Source organism: Bactrocera neohumeralis, unplaced genomic scaffold (genome assembly GCF_024586455.1).
Source record: "Bactrocera neohumeralis isolate Rockhampton unplaced genomic scaffold, APGP_CSIRO_Bneo_wtdbg2-racon-allhic-juicebox.fasta_v2 cluster09, whole genome shotgun sequence".
Classification (NCBI taxonomy): domain Eukaryota; kingdom Metazoa; phylum Arthropoda; class Insecta; order Diptera; family Tephritidae; genus Bactrocera; species Bactrocera neohumeralis.
Genome location: NW_026089622.1, coordinates 10,560,962 through 10,581,992, shown reverse-complemented (window position 1 = coordinate 10,581,992; position 21,031 = coordinate 10,560,962). Strand labels below are relative to the sequence as shown.

Here is a 21,031-nt window from a genome sequence, read left to right as displayed (position 1 = left end):
GCTGTATCTACCGGTATACTTTGGTTGGTATGTCCGGTAGTACTCTTACTCGTCTCCTGGCTGGAGGCAAGTAGCTCGTCTTCTTCGGATTCCGTAGTAGGATTCCGATAGTTCATGTCCTTAGTCGTTGCTGTTGTCATCAATTTGGTTGTTGTAGTTGATGTTGTTGTTGTTGTTGTATTATTGTTTTCGTTCATGTTTGGTCCCACGAGTAATCCGGAAAGGGTTGGTCACTCGTCCGCAGAGCCGGTATGCGGAGAGAAGGCTTTTATACCTCTGACCTCGCCCGGGCATCGGAGGGGACCGTTCGCGATCAGCTATTTATTACCCCCCGCTGACCATTCAGCCCTCGGCACGGGTACCTCGACACCTTGGCTTAGGGTGGTGTTGGTTCGGGTACCCTCATACTTCCACAATAGGAGATGGGCGTAAAACCTAGGGTTTATTCATCCATATCGCTATTGTGGGAATTATGAAGTGTCCCTCTTAGTTCGTAAGATTAGAGTGCGTTTCCTTTGGAATGCACACTTTACTCTTACTTAAGCCCCTTCGCCACGACAAGGCGACCAACTTCATAGGAGATCCCTATAAATATCTTCCCGCGTAAATCGGTGGGCAAAACAATATATCAGGTAAAACACCTGGGGAAAGCTTAGTTTGACGCCTTCAAACCACGTGCCCACTGCCCTTGAAATAAGGGACTTCGACCTACAATTGCCCCTAGAGCATTTAAAGTACCCTACTGGAGGGCGTTTGTACAATGCCATTTGCGTTTTGTGAATTACACAAAGCCGACTTTTTGGCAACAGACCGTATACCTCAGCAAATGCTACACATAATTCATGTGAGCCCAAGTATTTCACCATTTTCACTACATTCCACTGCTGTATTGTGGTAGCATCACGACACATTACTGCTGCAGCGCTCATGGATGCAATATCATCATCTTTGAAAAAATTATATATTATTTTATATAATACTGTTTTCAAAGAAAATTTCAAAGCTCCCTGAAAAGCGCCGCAGGCGAAAATTTTGAATAAAAAATCGCGCGATTTTTTATTCCAAATTTTCGTTATATGGACGTAATATATTGCCCACTTTTCAGAGAGCTAAATAACGTATTATATTTACCTGATTGGTTATTTGACATCATTATAAAGTGATTTTATTTAATTAGATTTAAAATTTCCAATTGTAAAAACACGTTTTAAATAAGGCACGCGAATATAGTATAATAAAAATTTTAATTCCATTGAAATCAATATACCGTTAATACAGAAGTAACCCAACCAACATTTTATCCATAATACTAACGTGTTACTCAATTATTAAAATATATAGCATAACCTTAATTGAGCGTGGCCTTAAGGAGCCACCCTACCACGCCCACCCCTTTTCACATGTATTAATACTTACAACCATCGATCCGAAACGAGTCCTATGTAAAGTAACCCAAATGTATATAAAACCTACCATTTTGATTCGTTGGGTTATTACTGTCTTCCTTTTGTGCTTATTTTCTTCGTCGTTTGACAGTTCATATTCAGTAATTTTGCTTACATTTCAAGGAACAGTATAACACGTAATTGAAAGCTGTTTTATTTATTAAATTGTACATAAAATTGCAACTTAAAATTCATAATTTATCATTAATTCAATTAAATATATTTCAAAGAATGTGTGTGTGTTAAATTGGTTAAATTTTTTGCAAGCAGTGCAACAAAAACCTTAAAAGAAGAGAGCCATTATTTGAGCAAATGTGAAAATGTGCGTTTATTGCTTACTTATATCTAAAAAACAAATTAACATTTAACAATAAATTTACATTTAAACCGAAGTTTAATTCATTGGCTATCCGTGCTATATAAATTTAAAAAAATCCGTGCACGTATTTAAGAGGAATAAGCAATGAAAATGAGATACTAAAGTAAACCCAACCCCATTAAACCATGAGTTGCAAAGAGAACTCCAGTACGATACTCAAGCTATGACCGAAGCAGTTCGCACAACTGTTCCGCAATTGAACGAAGAACAAAGGATTGCGTACGATCGTTTAACACAAGCTGTAAACAGTGGGTCTGGGGGATTTACTTTCTTGATTCTCCTGCGGGTACTGGGAAAACGTTCCTAATTTCATTGCTATTAGCAAAGATCCGATCGCAAAATGAGGTAGCCCTAGCGTTCGCTTCATCTGGAATAGCAGCAACTTTATTAGAAGGCGGACGAACTGCACATTCAGCCTTAAAATTACCATTAAACATGCATATCAACGAAACGCCAGTTTGCAACATTGCCAAAAATAGCGCTATGGCGAAGACTCTCCAAGTATGCAAATTGATAATTTGGGACGAATGCACAATGGCCCACAAGAGGTCACTGGAGGCACTAGATAGGACGTTAAAAGATTTACGTGATAACCAAAACATTTTTGGTGGAGCTATGATACTGTTGTCAGGTGATTTTCGTCAGACTCTTCCAGTAATTCCTCGATCGACTGTTGCTGACGAAATAAACGCATGTCTAAAATCATCAAATTTGTGGCGGCACGTAAAGACACTAAAATTAACTACTAACATGCGAGTGTTTTTGCAACAAGATCAAACTGCGACTGTGTTTTCGAAGCAGTTGCTGGATATTGGTCGCAGTTGACAGCTCGACAGTTCACAGAATCGAAAAAGGAGCTTATTCAGCGTGTTTTTCCGGACATTAAACAACAATATAATAACCACGATTGGCTAAGTGAACGAGCAATATTGGCAGCAAAAAACAAAGATGTCGATGATCTCAATGCTACCATTCAGAATTTCCTTCCAGGAGAGTTGTTTACGTACAAATCAATTGACACGGCCACAAACCAGGATGACGTAGTCAACTATACCTACAGAATTTTTAAATTCATTGGACTTGCCTGGACTACCACCATATAATTTGAAATTAAAAGTAGGGTCAGTTGTCATCATGCTGCGTCGTATTAATCAACCTCGACTTTGCAATGGAACGAGATTGGTTGTGAAGAAACTCATGAATAACATCATCGAAGCTAAAATAATCAAAGGAAAATACAAAGGAGAGGATGTCTTAATCCCACGAATACCTATGATTCCAACGGATTTGCCATTTGATTTTAAGAGGTTGCAATTTCCCGTGCGTCTGGCGTTTGCGATGACCATAAATAAATCGCAAGGCCAATCGTTGCAAGTTTGCGGAATAAACTTAGAGTTTCCCTGTTTCGCACATGGACAATTATACGTTGCGTGTTCGCGTGTCGGAAAACCAACATCCTTATTTATTTACGCACCGCAAAAAAAACTAAAAATATTGTCTACCAGAAAGCACTATATTAATTAACTGTATATGATCATAACTGTGTTGTATTTAATTTAAGCAAAGATTTGTTTATCATGTTCACAGTCCAGAAACGAGCACATCCAAGAAAATTTTAAATTTTTGTATATGAAGTGTATAAATATAAATAAATGACTTAATATGTATATAATATGTGCATTTGGATCCTTAATGTCAACGTGTATTAGTAACTCTTTATTTCCATCAACTTGGCTCCATCTACTTGGGAACCACTTGGCTCGCCAGGACATGATAATATGGTGGAAGTACTAGGCGACTCGGACAAATCTGATTCGATCAGAACATTATCAATGTTGAGCTGCTGGCTGTCTTCAATAACATCAATATCTACCAGAACATTCTTGATGTTGGGCTTTTGGCTGTCTTCAATAACTTTAATGTCCTGTATGTCTTCGGCCGATAAATTTAATTCACAGAATGTCTCCTCAGATGATGAAGATGGCATTGTAGAAACGTGTTTTGGTTTAGATAGCAGCTTTTGCTTTAATATATTTTTTTGTACTTTTGCCCTGTTCACGCGTATTATTCGTTCTACATTCTTACCACACTTGGTACAAAATCTGAAGGTAACAGCGATTATGTTGTAGCATTCGTCGCATCTTAATAATAATTTAATACAATCTGGACAGTTATTATTTTTTTTCTGCCGTTCCATCCACTTTTTACAAAACGGACAATGCATTTTAAGGAGTTGAGGGATATATAGCTTCACTATAACTATATTATAGTTGTTTGAATTCTTTATTTTCTCGATGACAGATGTAGTTCTTCTTCTTTTCCTAACCATGGCCATCGTCAAAAAAAAAAAAAAAACGACAGATGTAGTTTGATAGTTATAGTGTAAATATTTGTCAGTATTCACTCAAAAAAAATTGTCTTTGGTAAAATGTCACTTGAAATGTTAACGTCTCTTTGCTGTGCATCTATACTATAATTCTTTAATATTCCTAAAAATCTAAAAGCAGCAAATTTCAATAAAATTAAAAAAAGTATTGTGTCGTGTGTTTGTGACTTACTAAATATGCCTCCAATAATTAGGCGGTGCGAAGTTCGCCGTTTCATAAATAAAAATCAATCGTCAAAACGTATGTACGCTCATAACTCAATAACGACTGGACCAATTTGGCCAATTATTTTTCTTAAATGTTTGTTGAAGTTCAAAGATGGTTTTTACGGCGAGAAAAATTCGAATAATTTCCGGAAAACCCCTAAACACAACCCTTGTCTTTTCCTCATACAAACGTTATATCTATAAAATTGAATGTTTGTTTGTTAGTAACACTAAGAGAACGGTTGAACCAATCTTGATGAAATTTTTAAAGGTTATTTGTTGTGGATCGGGAAAGGTTTAGAAACAAATACCTTATACTTTTCATGAGGAGAAGTCGGAAAATTGGACAATTCCAAAAAGTAACATTTTCCATAGACATTTTTTTCAATTTTTGTTTGTTTTGTTTTTCAATTTTTGATTTGTAAATTATTTGAATTGTTCAATTGCGGTCGCTTGCTTTTTTATTCCGGCTATCCAAAGGAAAAATTATTGAAAATTATTCAGTGAAAACTTTATGTGTGTTTCAGAGGAAGTGATCAATTACAGATTGAAATTTGTTACGAAGCCACGAAAAGGTCGCGCTAATATTGGTCGGCGTTCTTTTTGCCATCAACATATTGCCCAAGGAAATGCAAGAATTACTCCCAAAATGCGATGACATACATGCGGAATTATGGATCGCGGTCAATCAGCTAGCGATCGTAACGATATCACAGCACGACTTTTTAAACAATAGCTGCGATGTTTGATGGTCTTTATCTTGAAGCAACCTATGGTATATATGGTGCTGTTAGATGCTGAATGTATTCTGTTGAGTAGCAGAAAAGAGGTTTGCCGCACGCACACAGTCATCTTTGGATGCGGATGGTGATTACACCAGATCAAATTGATGAAATCATTTCTGCGGAAATTCCTTATTCAGAGATAGATCCAGAATTATACGAAGTGGTGAAAACCAATATGTTTCATGGACCTTGCGAATCTTACAATCCTACTTTGGTTTGTATGTCTGACAATAAATGCACGAAACACTACTCATGTGCTTTTCTTTCGGAAACGGAAATGGGAAATGATGGATATTCACTGTATCGGCGTCGCTCACCAGCGACAATGACAGAACATTTAGCATTTAGAGGCGTGAATATCGACGTTAACAACACATCGATGTTGACAACACATGGATCGTACCATATTTGCCACTTTTGTCTAATTCACATTCAAAACTTATGTCAATCTTGAATATTGCAGATTGGTGAAATCGATCAAATACGTTTGCAAGTACGTCACCAAAGAAAGCAACATAGCGGTTATTGGCCTTGAACGATATGAGATCAGCAGTATCAAATGGGTCGATATGTGAACTGCAATAAAGCGCTTTGTAGGATATTTACTTTTGCAATCCAGTTATCCGACTGTTGTGCGTCTCGCGGTTCAACTTCATTTAAGTCATTGCGTATTGTGAATGGTACAGTGTGTGCAACTTTTTGAGAAGCATGCCATGATAAACACTGGAAACAGACGAAGGACAATGCGATAGTTACTTCGCATGCAACTGAAGTTCGCATACTTTTCGCGAAGATCATTTTGACATATCAGCTTTCAAATTAGCGTTAATTATGGGATACGAAAAAATGACATTGCCGATGACATTTTACATTGTATTTGCTAAGAATTGGAAATGGGCAAATTTCGGTTGATACTTCCAGTGGTTTGATATCAATTTCACCTCCCTTTTGTCAATTCACTTCAACGGAAGATGAACTCATCACGAATCTTTATCTGATCTTTATGTATCGTAACTGCAATTGCTTGAGTGTTATTCAAAGTCAAATTCCGGGAGGTTTGCGCTCATATATATCGATCGATCGTCTTGACAAGAAAGACGAAACCGTAAATTTTCCAATGGAATTTCCAAATTCTTTGGAGAGGCTTGGTATGCCCCAGCATCATTTGCGTGTCAAAGTTGGATTAATGACAGATTATGTTTCACAATCTTCATGCACCGAAACTGTGTAATGGAATCCGACTGATTATGACGCAGTTATCGAAGACAAGGGACAGCCATTTCAGTTCAAACGTATTCAATTTCCAGGGAAAATTGCCTTTGCGTTGACAATCAACAGGACACAAGGAAATCGGGAAATGCTATGTTTTTCACACGGCCAGATATATGTGGCGTGTTGACGAGTTGGAAACCCTACTTCTCTGTATATTTACGCACCAGAACCGAAATCAAAAAATTATATTTATTAAGCTGCGCTACATTAAAAAAAATTTAGAAAAATCGACAATAAATCATTTGCGACACAATATAATTTCAACTTTTTTTCATTTCAAAACACATAATTTCCCGCAGGACAACGGCTGCGGGGTCCGCTAGTTAAGATATAAAACTGTCATTTGGCACAAGGAATCGCAGTAGCAAGGGACACCTTTTGACAAAACATTTTGAAAAGTGGGCGCTGCTCAACCCTGTAATAAGTTTAATGTACCTACATATAACCTAAACTACTAAAGCTACAACAACCAAATTTGTTGAGAACAAATATTATAAGGACTCCTATCGACAGAGTGAAAAAGGATGAAATCGGAAGATAACCCCACTCACTTACAATATAACGGTACTGTTAGAAACTACTAAAAGCGCAATTAATTAATAACTAAATACGCCAGAGACATTGAATTTTACCACCCAGCTGGTATGAGATAGCTTTATGGGAGCCGGTGTAAAAATTGGACGATGGGCGTGGATTCGCCCACTTTTTGATGAAATCCCAAATCTCGGGACCCGACCAACCGATTTCGACAAAATTTAGTACGTGGCATATTTTTTACATTCCGATGTCAAATTGTGAATATGAACGAAATCCGACAACAATCTACCGCCTACTTCCCATATAGCACAATTTTAAATTCCACTTGATTCGTTCAGTTTCCAGTACACAAATCAAGAAGCAATAAATATACTCGTAACGGGATAAATCTTTGCACGAATAATGTATTTAGTGTGTGCTACCTTATGACCAAAAATTATTTAAATTAAATAAAGACTGTCCCGTTACCTATAGTTGATATAAGTAATATAAGGATAGTCACACCACATAAGTAATATAAGGATAGTCGAACATCCCTCTGATTTTACCCCGTATTATTGATGAAATTCTGTGTGCATTTTATTGGTCTGTAATATTGGTTAAAATAAATAAAATCGAGTAAATATATTACTCCCAACTCCCATTTACTTCTTCCAATAACTTTCGTTATTGCAACAAGTTTTGTGCGCATATATTGGTCAGTAGAAATGCTCGATACAAACCATTTACTAATGGGTATGAAACCCGCGCACTCACCCGTTGATTTAGCGACAAAAATGGAGGAGAGGATCTCGAAAAATATTCAAGCGACGAGTAGGCTGTCGATGCGTATATGCGCGCGGATCGTACTAAAAAGATGCCGTCCGCCAGTCCCTTTTGTTTATTGTGTTTTATGTCCTCGTGTGCGGTGTGAAAGGTGTGGTGTAGATGAAGATGCGTTGAGTTGGTGTATGTGGGATGAAAAGATGACGTGTTGAGTATGGTGTGTATGTGTGGGGTGTAGATGTGGTATATTAAGAGGGGGGTCAGGTGCTCATTTAGCCATCCCGGCCCCCCTAGGCGAATGTTTAGGCTAGAAGGCGCTGCAACTGTTGCAGCGTTGCCACAACGCTGCTTAGACCCGTGGACCGACGAGGTGGTAGTCCAGTCTGTCAACGCCGCAACGAGATTCCATTCCGCTGGTGTATGACACGATCAGCGGGTGGAAGTCGAGATACGCTGCCGCGATGGTTGGGTCGGCGGTTCCCTTCGCGTAACGAGCTGCGATGTAGCAGCGTGTGGTGCGGAAGGTGACATATTTGGCACAGCCCCCGTGACTCACACTCTGGAGTAGCATGAGTGTGCGACAGGCAGTTGAGGCAATTCCCGAGGGGCTGGGCAACTTGCTGCCGTTGCAAAGATTGCATACCCCTGAATATTCCACAATGGTGCAGACGATGTAAGAGTCGACAGATGGAGCACCTTATCCGAAGGGTCTCCGATAAGGTGCTCCATCGGAGCATGGATGTGGTCGATGGTTGTCGGGTGCCACCACGAAGTGCGGGTGTAAGTACCGCTGCCGGCGCGGTTGCCGCTACAGGTACTGGCGTTGTTGCCGGTGCGGTTGCTGACGTGGTTGCCGGTGCAGCGGCCAATGCTGTTGCAACTACCGTCCTGGGCGCTGGTGTAGGCCCGTTGGGTGGCACATTCGTAGCCGCCCGAGCGGTTGGCGTATTTGGGACTGGCGTATCTCTATCCATGGTAATCTGTATAGAGAAGATTGTTGATTATAACATTCTATCATATAAGTTGATATGGGCAATCGTGCCACGTATTGATCGACCATTTTATGTTAGTTTTCTTTGTGGTTTTTAACGGTTTGTTATTTTTTGACGATTTGTTATTTTTTAACGGTCGGTATTGGCATATTTCTCGTATTATTGTTAAATTTAGTGATTTATTACATCGCGATATTATCGGTTTGGTTTTTTCGGTTTTCGAATTCGCGGTCGTTGGTGGTTGCTAAAAAGCAGAGCTTCACAAGCGGCCTGGTTAGTGTTCCGTTTTGCGTACGGAGATCGACGACTCGTATGTGACCGTAGGGTAGACAATCATCATGAATGAGGACGCAGTCTCCAAGTTTAGGCGCTTGTTCAGGAGTTTTCCAACGGTATCTTTTGTGGAGACCCTTTATGTACTCGTCCTTCCATCGGCGGCGGAAATCATGATGGAGAATTTTAATTCGTTCCCATCGATTTAATAGGGATAGCGACTCCACGTCTGGCTCAGGAATGGCCAGGATGGGTGCTCCTTTTAGAAAATGGCCTGGAGTTAAGGCGGTGAAATCTGAGGGGTCTTGCGAGAGTACTGTAAGTAGCCGTGAATTGAGAACGGCTTCAATTCGATTTAATAACGTCATGAACTCTTCGTAATTGAATTTATAATTTCCAGCTACCCGTTTGAAATGGGATTTGAAGCTTTTTACAGCTGATTCCCATAAACCGCCCATATGAGGAGCGCTTGGGGGTATAAATTACCAATTGATACTTTGAGGGGCGTACTTTTGTACGATGTCGGGTGACACATGTTTTAGAAAATCCACAAATTGCTTTTCTGTGGCTCGTTAAGCTCCAATGAACGTTTTGCCATTATCGCTCATGATCTTTGATGGGTAGCCACGTCGAGCGACGAAGCGAGCAAATGCCGCGAGAAAAGCCTCCGTCGTCAGATTACTACATAGCTAAAGATGTACTGCCTTTGTCGTGAAACCTACAAAGACAGCCACATAGCCTTTCATGAGAGTGGGAGACCTTAACATGGACGCCTTTACCTGGAAAAGCCCAGCAAAATCAACACCTGTTGTGGTGAAAGGCAGAGCGAAATTGCAGCGTTCAGGTGGAAGTGCCGCCATTATCTGCGTTCGCATCTTCTGTTTGTGCATAGTGCAAATCTTGCACGTGAAGATGCACTTCTTAATTTGCGGCTTAGGCCGGGGGATATAATACTCCTGGCGTACCATATGTTGCATGAGGCGATGTTCGGTGTGTAGCATTAAGATGTGGATGTAATTGAGGAACAAATGAGCTGGAAAATGATGACCTTTCTGGATTTATGATGGAACGAAGCAGACCTTTCGTGTCCAGAAATGGGTTTTGAACTAAGAGTGAGCTCTTTTTATCAAACGGCTTCAATGCTCTTAGTAGTGATATATCACGTCTGAAGTAGCGCGCTTGTGTATATGCTATTAGTGCAACCTTTGCCTTTTGTAACTCTAGGTGCGTCACTGTGTTGCATGGGAAATTATGTGATCCCTTGACTTTGCTTTTGAGTTGTTTTATAAATTTGAACATATAAGCAACTACTCTGAGAGCTCTTGGAAATGATGAAAATCGTTCAGGGAGGGTATCATCCAGTAATGTGGGCCTTCTGGGGCGATAATGTAGCGCATGGGGGATTGTGGTCAAGAATCAGGAGATTCTATCAACCGTCGGGGGCCACTCCACCAGAGGGTGGTGGTGGCAAGGTGCAGTGCACCCTCTTGTACCTAGATCAGCAGGATTGTCAGCACTAGCGACATGACGCCAAGTGGCTGATCCCACTAGGTCAAGTATTTGAGACGTTCGAACGCGTTCGGTTAGAAATATACGTCTTCCATGCATGTGGTGTTTTTCCAACGATAGTACGATTTCGGAATCGGACGACATATATAGTTTGCATTTTGTCATGTTTAAATGCAGTTACACCATGACTACTAATTTGAAAAGTAGTAGTGCGCCACATAACTCAAGTCGTGGCAGACTAATAGGTTTTAAAGGTGCCACCTTTGCTTTTGCTACCTATAAGTGGCTTGTGGTCGTGGTGTCACTTTGCGTGCGCACATATGTAGATAGTAGTGCAGTATGCCTTTTCAGAGGCGTCACAGAAGCCATGTAATTCGACTTTGTGATCGGGGGAGTAATTTACCCATGACGGAATTTGTATCTGAGAAATATCATTCAGATTCTTTGCGAACTGGGACCATTTTTCTAAGTGAAGCGGTTTCATTTGTTCGTCCCAGTCGGTTCCATCTAGCCAAAATTCTTGTATTAAGATTTTCGCTTGGATCATAATTGGCGAAAGCCATCCTGCGGGGTCGAAAAGTTTTGCCACCGAGGATAAAATCTGTCTTTTTGTTATGGCTGATAATGTGGATATGGACTCAGTCGTGTATGAGAACTGGTCCGATATCGCATTCCATTGGATTCCTAGAGTTTTTGTTGTACTTTCCTTTTCGTATATAAGAAAATTAGTGTCCAACAAATTTTCGTTTGGAATATTTTGAGTATATTTAGGTGATTTGCCGTAATCTTTTTAATGGAAACCATGCGGATTTGAGGGCTTTTATTACCTGTGATAATGCCACGTATGCTTGTGGAAGGGTGTGACTTCCAGACAGAATATCGTCTACATACGTTTGAGTTTTCAATACTTCATTGGAAAGAGGAAATTCTGTCTTTGTGTTGTCTGCCAATTCGTGGAGTATTCGAATGGCTATATATGGGGCACAGTTAACGCCGAAGGTAACTGTTTTTAATTTAAAGGCGCGTAGAAGACTGGTGGGGGATCTTCGAAACATAATACGTTGGAAATCTTGGTCGTCTTTACGTATGACTATTTCTTCTTAATTGGCGTAGACACCGCTTACGCGATTATAGCCGAGTTAACAACAGCGCGCCAGTCGTTTCTTCTTTTCGCTACGTGGCGCCAATTGGATATTCCAAGCGAAGCCAGGTCTTCACCACTCGGTCCTTCCAACGGAGTGGAGGCCTTCTTTTTCCTCTGCTTCCCCCGGCGGGTACTGTGTCGAATACTTTCAGAGCTGGAGTGTTTTCGTCCATTCGGACAACACGACCTAGCCAGCGTAGCCGCTGTCTTTTAATTCACTGAGCTATGTCAATGTCGTCATATATCTTATACAGCTTATCGTTCCATCGAATGCGATATTCGCCGTGACCAACTCACAAAGGACCATAAATCTTTCGCTGAACTTTTCTCTCGAAAACTCGCAACGTTGACTCATCAGTTGTTGTCATCGTCCAGGCCTCTGCACCATATAGCAGGACGGGAATTATGAGAGACTTATAGAGTTTGGTTTTTGTTCGTCGAGAGAGGATTTTGCTTCTCAGTTGCCTACTCAGTTCGAAGTAGCGCCTGTTGGCAAGAGCAATCCTGAGCAAGATAGATGAAATTATCTACGACTTCAAAGTTATGACTGTCAACAGTGACGTGAGAGCCAAGTCACGAGTGCGACCACTGTTTGTTTGATGACAGGAGATATTTCGTCTTGCCCTCGTTTTTTGCTAAACCCATTTGTTTTTCTTCCTTGTCCAGTCTGGAGAAAGCAGAACTAAAGGCGCGGGTGTTGAGGCTGATGATATCAATATCATCGGCATACGCCAGCAGCTGTAGACTCTTATAAAAGATTGTATCTGCTCGATTAAGTTCTGCAGCTCGAATTATTTTCTCCAGCAGCAGGTTGAAGAAGCACGATAGGGAGTCGCCTTGTCTGAAATCTCGTTTGGTATCGAACGACGCGGAGAGGTCCTCCCCGATCCTGACGGAGCTTTTCGTGTTGCTCAACGTCAGTTTGCACAGCCGTATTAGTTTTGCGGGGATACCAATATCAGACATAGCGGCATAAAGGCAGCTCCATTTCGTGCTGTCGAAAGCAGCTTTTAAATCGACGAAGACGTGGTGTGTGTCGATTCTCCTTTCACGGGTATTTTCCAAGATTTGGCGCATGATGCATATCTGGTCGGTAGTTGATTTGCCAGGTCTAAAGCCACACTGATAAGGTCCAATCAGTTTTTTGACGGTGGGCTTTAATCTTTCGCACAATACGCTTCATAGAACCTTATAAGCGATGTTGAGGAGGCTTATCCCACGGTGGTTGGCGCAGATTGTGGGGTCTCCTTTTTTATGGATTGGGCAAAGCACACTTAAATTCCAATCGTTGGGCATGTTTTCGTCCGGCCCTATTTTACAAAGAAGCTGATGCATGCTCCTTATCAGTTCTTCGCTGCCGTGTTTGAATAGCTCGGCCGGTAATCCATCGGCCCCCGCCACTTTGTTGTACATCAGGCGGGTAATTGCTATTCGAACTTCTTCATGGTTGGGCAATGGAACATCTGCTCCATCGTCATCGATTGGGGAATCGGGTTCGCCTTCCCCTGGTGTTGTACGTTCACTGCCATTCAGCAGGCTGGAAAAGTGTTCCCTCCATAATTTAAGTCTGCTCTGGGCATCAGTGACTAGATCACCTTTGGGGTTGCTACAAGAGAATGGTCCGGTCTTGAAACTTTCTGTAAGCCTTTTTTCGCATTTTTTCGTAGAATTTTTGAGCATTAGCCCTGTCGGCCAGCTTATCAAGCTCTTCGTACTCACGCATTTCGGCATCTTTCTTTTTCTGTCTGCAAATGCGTCTCGCTTCCCTCTTCAACTCTCGGTATCTATCCGATCCCGCACGTGTTGTGGTCGATCGTAACATTGCGAGGTAGGCAGCCTGTTTTCTCTCCGCTGCGACACGGCACTCCTCGTCCTACCAGCTGTTCTTTTGCGTTTTCTGAAGACCAATGGTTTCGGTTGCAGCTGTACGTAAGAAGTTTGAAATGCCGTCCCACAGCTCCCTTATATCGAGTTGTTGTTGCGTTTTTTGCTGCACAGTGGCGGGTGCGAATTTTGGCCGCAACAAAATAGTGGTCTGAGTCGATGTTAGGACCTCGGAGCGTACGCACGTCTAGAACACTGGAGACGTGTCTTCCGTCTATTACAACATAATCGATGTGGTTGGTGGCTTTTTGATCCGAGGACAGCCAGGTAGCTTGATGTATCTTCTTGTGCTGGAATCTAGTACTACAGATAACCATATTTCGGGCCCCGGCGAAGTCGATCAGCCTCAACCCCTTTGGGGATTCGTCGTGGAGGCTGAATTTACCGACCGTAGTGCCAAATAAACCTTCTTTGCCCACCCTGGCGATAAAATCACCAAGCACGATTTTGACATCGTGGCGGGGGCAGCTTTCCTAAGCGCGGTATAAGCGCTCATAGAAGGCATCTTGCGTCACACTGTCCTTCTCTTCCGTCGGGGCGTGGGCGCAAATCAGCGATATGTTGAAGAACCTTGCTTTGATGCGGATTGTGGCTAGACGTTCATTCACCGGAGTGAATGACAGTACTCGGCGACGGAGTCTCTCTCCCACCACGAATCTCACGCCAAACTTGCGCTCCTTTATATGGCCACTGTAGTATATGCCACAAGGACCTACTCGTCTCTGTCCTTGTCCCGTCCATCGCATATCTTGGACGGCGGTGATGTCAGCCTTTATTTTCACGAGGACATCAACCAGCTGGGCAGCGGCACCTTCCCAAATAAGGGTCCGGCCATTCCAGGTGCATGCCCTAATATCGTAGTTTGCCATGGTCGTCATAAATAGGGGGGTCTCTCAACCGAGGGAGTTGGTAATCTTTCAATGGGGGGCTTTCTACGTGGCGGGTCCCAAACCCAGCGCACAACCCTATGTAGGCGATGTTTCGCCTTCTCACTTTAGCTCGTCTTCGAACGGATGTTCTTAGGCTACCCAGAGGATACTTTGTCAAAGACCGGAAGTTGTGAATTGCTTGAGCCATGTGTAAAAGAATCGTTTCTGGCCACTCACAAGTGAATGGTGATCAGAGAACTTTCCACACTTGCATGAACTTCTACACATGACTCCATCCTCCATGTACGACTATTTGCCGATACATTTTCTCAACGTCCCTATTGAATACTTATTTGAATATAAGCTAGTTTTATATCAAAAGCATTAAATCTGGTTGAGTGTGTGTCCCATAAATAGGATATCTTTTAGGGAATTCCCCGAAGTAGTGGTTTTCAAGGCATTAAAGACAACTCTTACTTATGTTGTGTTTTTGTCTGGTTTTACTACTGCGTGATGGACTGGGTTTATTTCCTCCATATGATATAATCGGAGGTATTCTTCCAAAACGCCATCATATTCAGATTTGAGTTCACCTTTTTTATGTAGGTTTCCTTCCATACTTAGAAACTGCTGTATTGCAGAGTGCGAGAGTGACCTAAGGCGAGTGTGTTAGGAAATTGTTGCTTAAGTGGTAGTCGTACCGACCATTTTCTGATCTAGTTGTTGTGGCTTTGTAAAAGTCCTCACAATACTGATCTTCAGGGGTTGTGTCTGATATGGGGGGGAGTTCTTCTAATTCCCAAAATTTTTTCAATTGTAAATTGAGGTACTCGTTTGAGACTTCCTCGACTTGAGTGGTCATTGTTGTGACTGGTTCCGCAACTAGTCCACTTAGGCCCCATCTGAAAATGGTATTTTGCGCCAGAAGTGTATTTGTGATTTTCTCAATACATTCCAGTATTATCTGTGGTATGAGATCGCTGCCTAATAGGAGATCTATTTGAGCGGGGGTGTTGCAGTTCGGGTCTGCTAGTTTTAGGTGTGAAACCTTTTGCCAATGCTTGCTATTTATATGATAGCTGGGTAACATATTGGTTAATTGCGGTAAGACAATAGCTTCTGCTTGTATGCGCTTATCCGCTTGGGGGGAAATTAGGGTAATGGGGCAGATTTTATTTGAGTTTTGAACAACTCTTCCGCCCATTCCCGTGATTTCGAAATTGGCCAGTTTTGTTGGCAGCTGTAGCCTGTTTGGTGCCCTAGACGCTATAAATGATCGTTGTGATCCTTGATTTATTAAGGCTCTGAGTTTAAACAGTTCTCCTCGGTGTTCGATGGAGACAACTGCTGTGGCTAATAGTACCCTACTGTGATTTTCGCTATGTAGCGTTTGGGTTTTTAACGCCTTTGAGCAGCATGTTGCTTCTTGGCAGTTTTCAGAATTTGTTGTTGCAACTAATCCCGTTGCTCTTTTTATGTTTACGTTGTTTGGGGGGGAGCTGGAAAAATTTGAGCGATTGATTTTTAAAAAAGCTTCTATTTAAATTATTGTGGCTACTTGGTGGGGTCTATTGAAGCTTCTATTGAGGTCGTTTTGAACGTTTTTCGATCTGACTAGTTTTTCATCTATCCTTTCTGCAATTTCATATTGGGTAGTAAGAAATTCTTTCATTTGCTGCCACGTTGGACACTTTCTTCGCGATTGATCCCACAAAAGTAACGATTTTTCCGGTAATGCAGCTGTGCATATATTTATCAGAATGGGGTCCCAGTTATCTGTGGGAATTTTCTGTGTCGATAAAACCGACAAACAATTTGAAACAGTGGATTGAAACTTTATGAATTCTTCACTTATTTCTTTTTGAAATTTTGGTAAATTCATTAATATCGTCACCTGTTTGTCGACCAATATTCTCTCGTTTTCATAACGTGCTTTTAGAGCTTCCCAAGCAAAATTGAAATTTTGGTCATTGAGAACGAACTGTTTGACTATTACGCCTGCTTGACCTTTGGTTTTGTATCTGAAGGTGAATGCCTGAACTTGCCTCTTGGGCTTGTCTTTGTGGCAGCTCTACTCTCGGATGTGGAGTAGGTGCAATTGATTTTTATTAGTTTTAGTTGATCAGAGATCATGGCTTTTGTCTCTTCGAATTGGTCTAACCAATTTTCGTATTTTGAGCAAGCCGAGGATTTAAAATTTTCTGGTAGATCTGAGTCGTCAGATTCTACTATTGCGTCATATGCCGCTTGGAGACGTGTTCAGAAGTTGTCAAGATTTTCTTTTTTAATTTCTAATACCGATTCAAAATTATCTTGAATCGGTGAAGATGAGAATCGAGTGCAGTATCGAATTAGACTGTCACTCTCAGAAATAAATTTGGTGTATAAAATATCTTTCACCCTTTTTTGTTTTGTAGCACCTTGCTTTGAGCGTGTAGCATCTGCAGGTGTACACGGACTTTTTTCTTCTGAAATCATATTTGGAACTTTTAGCAACTGAGTTGTTTTAGATCGCTTTAAGTCTGAGCTCATTTAAAAGATGTATAGAATAAATCAAAACGTCTTAGTGAAAACTAGACTTGCAGATGTTTAGAAAAAGTATATAAAGTATAGTATATAGTATATAAAGTGTTGAATAGAATACTCTTTTGTACGTAAGAGTTTCAACTCGTATATATATATATGTATATACATATATATACGCATATATCTATGTTTGTTCGCGGTACGAAGAAACCACGAAAAGAGATTAACCGACCGGAGGTAATTTTCGCAAATTCACTTGTTAGTAAGTATATAATTTGTATAGCTGCGCAGCTTATACATACACCCGCGGCCAAGCGTAACTTACCATTAAGAAATTTCTAGCGAACACGTGTTCTATCACTCATTGTAACGGTACTTGTTGCGGTAATGGAATTTTTCCGTTAAGTTTTAACGAGGTGATCTTTGACTTACACAAATATAAAATATTAAAAAAAAAAATAAGTTGTGTCAAACATATATCAATCGTTAAGTCCGAAAAAAAATGTTAGAAAGTGTTTGGGAGGAGGAAATTTCAAGCAGTGTTTTGGAGAAATTTGTTGGGTCAATGCCTGCTCGTATCGAAGCTGTAATATCCGCTAGAGGTGGACCGACGCCATATTAGATTTCCCGTTATTCTTTTTGAATATGTTGTAATTCCATTTTCAATTGAAACAAGAATTTTTGTTAAGTTATTACAAGAATTAGTGATAATGTTATATATATGTTTATATATATTTTTTTTTCATTGAGTTATAAAATTCATAAGAAATAAAAAATTTTCCCAAAAATAATAAAACTTTAACTGTTAATATCTTTTAAACGGTTGAGTTTACGAAAAAATCATAATAGAACTTCAATTTTTTACAAAATGTAAGGAACAAGATATTTTTTCATGTAGTTGGAAGCAAGATATAAATTTTTCTATGTGATAATAAGACAAAATAGAAAACTGTATGTAGGAGGACCTTCCCGTTACAATTAAAAACTCATGTTTGGAGAGAGTTTCTTAGAGGTGTCTTGGAACCTATTTTTCCGAGTACCAAACGAAAAAAATTTTTTTTTTTTTGAATCACTCTAATGTACATATACATACATATATGTTCGAAGTGAGAAGAGGCCGCGAACAGAAAATTTAATGCTATTCTGATTTAAGAATGTATGTATGTACATACATATGTATGTATACTAGTAAATGAGCAAGTTATGCTATAGAAATATATGTGACATATATGTATGTACTTATGTATGATATAAATTTAATTTGCACATATCGCACCCTAAATACAAAAGGGTCACAACTTAAAATTTTCCAAAACTGAGTTTTTTGCATAAATTAATTCAGAGTACACATCTCTTCTTTAACTGGAAAAATACAGTTATGTCTACATATTTTTATGTCAAGTGTGTTGCTTTTGCACGATCAATTAAAGGGAATTATTTTTAGTTGCGTTAATGTCAGGAATAATGGGATGCCCAACGTCAAAACCACCTAAACTTTGACAGTTGACTGGATTGGGGAGGTTTTGACGTTTAGCAATTGGAAAAGAGGGACGACCAGATTAAAATCCCGCCAAATTATTATTCGAATGGAGACATTTTTCATTTTTTTGTCTCCATTTGTAACGGCCATTATTTCGAAGAATACCGAATGCGAAACAGCACGCAGATTGAAAGCTGTTAGCATATTTTAATTTTTATTAAATAAACTTGCATTTATTTAATACTTTTTTGGACACAGTTATGTAGTCGTGCAGCTGCCTCAATAACTGTGTCCATAAGAACATGTGTATTTTAATATTTGACAAATGTTGCTTGCAGTCTGTCGCGCTCTATTTGTTCAGAGCGTAACTGTCAATTTTTTGCCATTGCCGTTAATTAGTTAAATAAATTATTTTAAAGTAACGATTTATAATTGAATATTTATGATAGTTATAAAAAAGTCGTACTTTAAATATTCATTAAATATACACTTTTTGCACTATTATTATTATTATTATTATTATTGTTATTATACATCTTTTATAATTAAATGTTTGCCTTTTTGTATTTTTTTTTTTGTTTCTTATAATAGGCGTAAATGTTGGCTCAACCGTTTAGGTGTTTCCGATGAAACACCTAAACATATTTTTGCTTGTGAGCGGCATTTTTCGGCAAAAATGCGCCTTGAAAAGCGATTGCGTTCCCAATATAAATTTAAAAGTTGAGCCTTCATTTGACGTCCCAAATTCCGAATTAAAAAATGCAATTTTATTGGGTCTAGAAGCTTTTGCTCCCCAAGTTGAAGAAGCTGTCTCAAATGCACAAAATGCATCGAGGCAGCTTTTTCCGAGTATTGAAAATGAAATTAAAGATGGAATTTTAGAGCCTCTTCCATTTTATGAGGAGGATGTATCTTTTAATTTTGATAAGGCCGCGCAAACAGGCAGGGGTCTGACCGCAGGTACAGAAAGGAAGAAGAAATTGAGGGAAGAGAAGTGGGTTTTGAAAATAAAGTTAGATCAAAAAGAGCAGGAAAATAGAAGTTTAAAGACCCAGTTAGTTGAAATGGCCGCAGAGTTAGAAAGATGTAGGGAACAGCTAAGGAATAGCTCATTTAGGGAACAGTCAGACCCTCTATCTTTAGTTTGTAGTAAAGTTCCTCCTCAGTTAGGTGCTTGTATTAGGAGTAGTTTTATAAATAGTAATCGCCGTACCCATGGTCGGCGATATGACAATTTTTTGAAAGCGATAGCTTTGGGTGTATTTTTTCTATCGCCAGTTGCTTATCGGCACTTAAAGCACCAATTAGATTTTCCATCCGAAAGTACTTTGGAAAACTTTGTTACAGACTGGCCCCGTTTCCCAGGTTGCACCCAAAGTAGCATAAAATCGTTAGAGATTAGGAGTAGGGGATTCACTTTCGAACAAAAGTTCGTGTCGGTTTCATGTGATGAAATGTCACTGAAATGTCATTTGCAGTATGATAGGAAATTCGATAGGGGGATAGGTATTGAGGATTATGGCGATGAAAATCGCACTTCTAGATTAGCAAGTACTGCAATGACTATAATGGTGCAAGGTATAGGTGGAGAGTCTTGGTCCCACCCATTGGCTTATTTTTTCGTAAAAGTTTCCTGCAAAGGGGATGTCCTCAAGAAATACATTCTTGAAGCCATTACCCAACTGCAACATATAGGACTAATTCCTTGCCATTTTGTTTGCGACCAGGGCACCAATTTTCAGAATTTCGCTAATTTGTTAGGTGTTTCAGCGTCACGGCCTTTTTTTAATGTTAATGGCAAGGAAGTGTATTTTTTTTTACGATAGCCCCCATTTGATAAAGAGTAGTCGTAACTGTTTACAAAATTTAAAAAATACGGTTTTCTTTAAAAATAGACGGGTAAGTTGGTCGGATATTGTTCATTTTTATGAAACCGACTCTAAGGCGAGTTATCGGTGTGCGCATAAATTAACCGATGCTCATATTTATCCAAATACCTTCCAAAAAATAAAGGTTGAATTCGCGTCTCAAGTATTGAGTAATACGGTCGCTTCTGGTATGTTGTCCCTATATAGCTCGGGAGCCATAAGCTCGAATTGTAGTAGCTTTATTAATACCGCGGAATTCGTTTCGTTTTTTAATAAATTATTTGATATTTTAAATAGCAGTTTCGTTGAGGCTGTTGTACCCACTAAAAAGTGTTTGTACGTTCCCCTGAACAGTTAGAGTTTTTAAATGAGGCAGAACAAGTTTTAAAAACTATTCGGGTCGTAGACGAATTAGAAAGCAACACAACCAATAACTTTAGTTTTATAAAGGGGTGGGTGTTAAATATTAACAGTTTAAGACGATTGTGGCGATTTTTGTCACACTCAGGTTTTCCGTACTTGAAGACGAGACGACTATGTCAGGACAGTTTAGAACGTTTTTTTGGGCAGATTCGAAGCAGAGGAGGTACTAGAGTAACGCCCTATATGTTCTCTAGTTTGTTTAGGAAATCGTGGGGCTTACGTTACGTAAACGTCGTAACAAAAGGAAACTCTGCCTTTAGAACCTGATGCTACAGTAATTTCGAAAC

The 21,031-nt window shown here is 39.9% G+C and overlaps 1 protein-coding gene across 1 annotated transcript in view; it reads left to right on the top strand.

The window, feature by feature from the left end:
* The first annotated feature begins 8,511 nt into the window (after positions 1–8,511).
* LOC126764609 (uncharacterized) overlaps positions 8,512–21,031 on the top strand; it is a 36,418-nt gene continuing 23,898 nt past the window's right edge. Inside the window, exon 1 of the mRNA XM_050482276.1 lies at positions 8,512–8,751. Within this exon, the coding sequence (XP_050338233.1) occupies positions 8,512–8,751 (240 nt within the window). The remainder of the gene's footprint in view (positions 8,752–21,031) is intronic.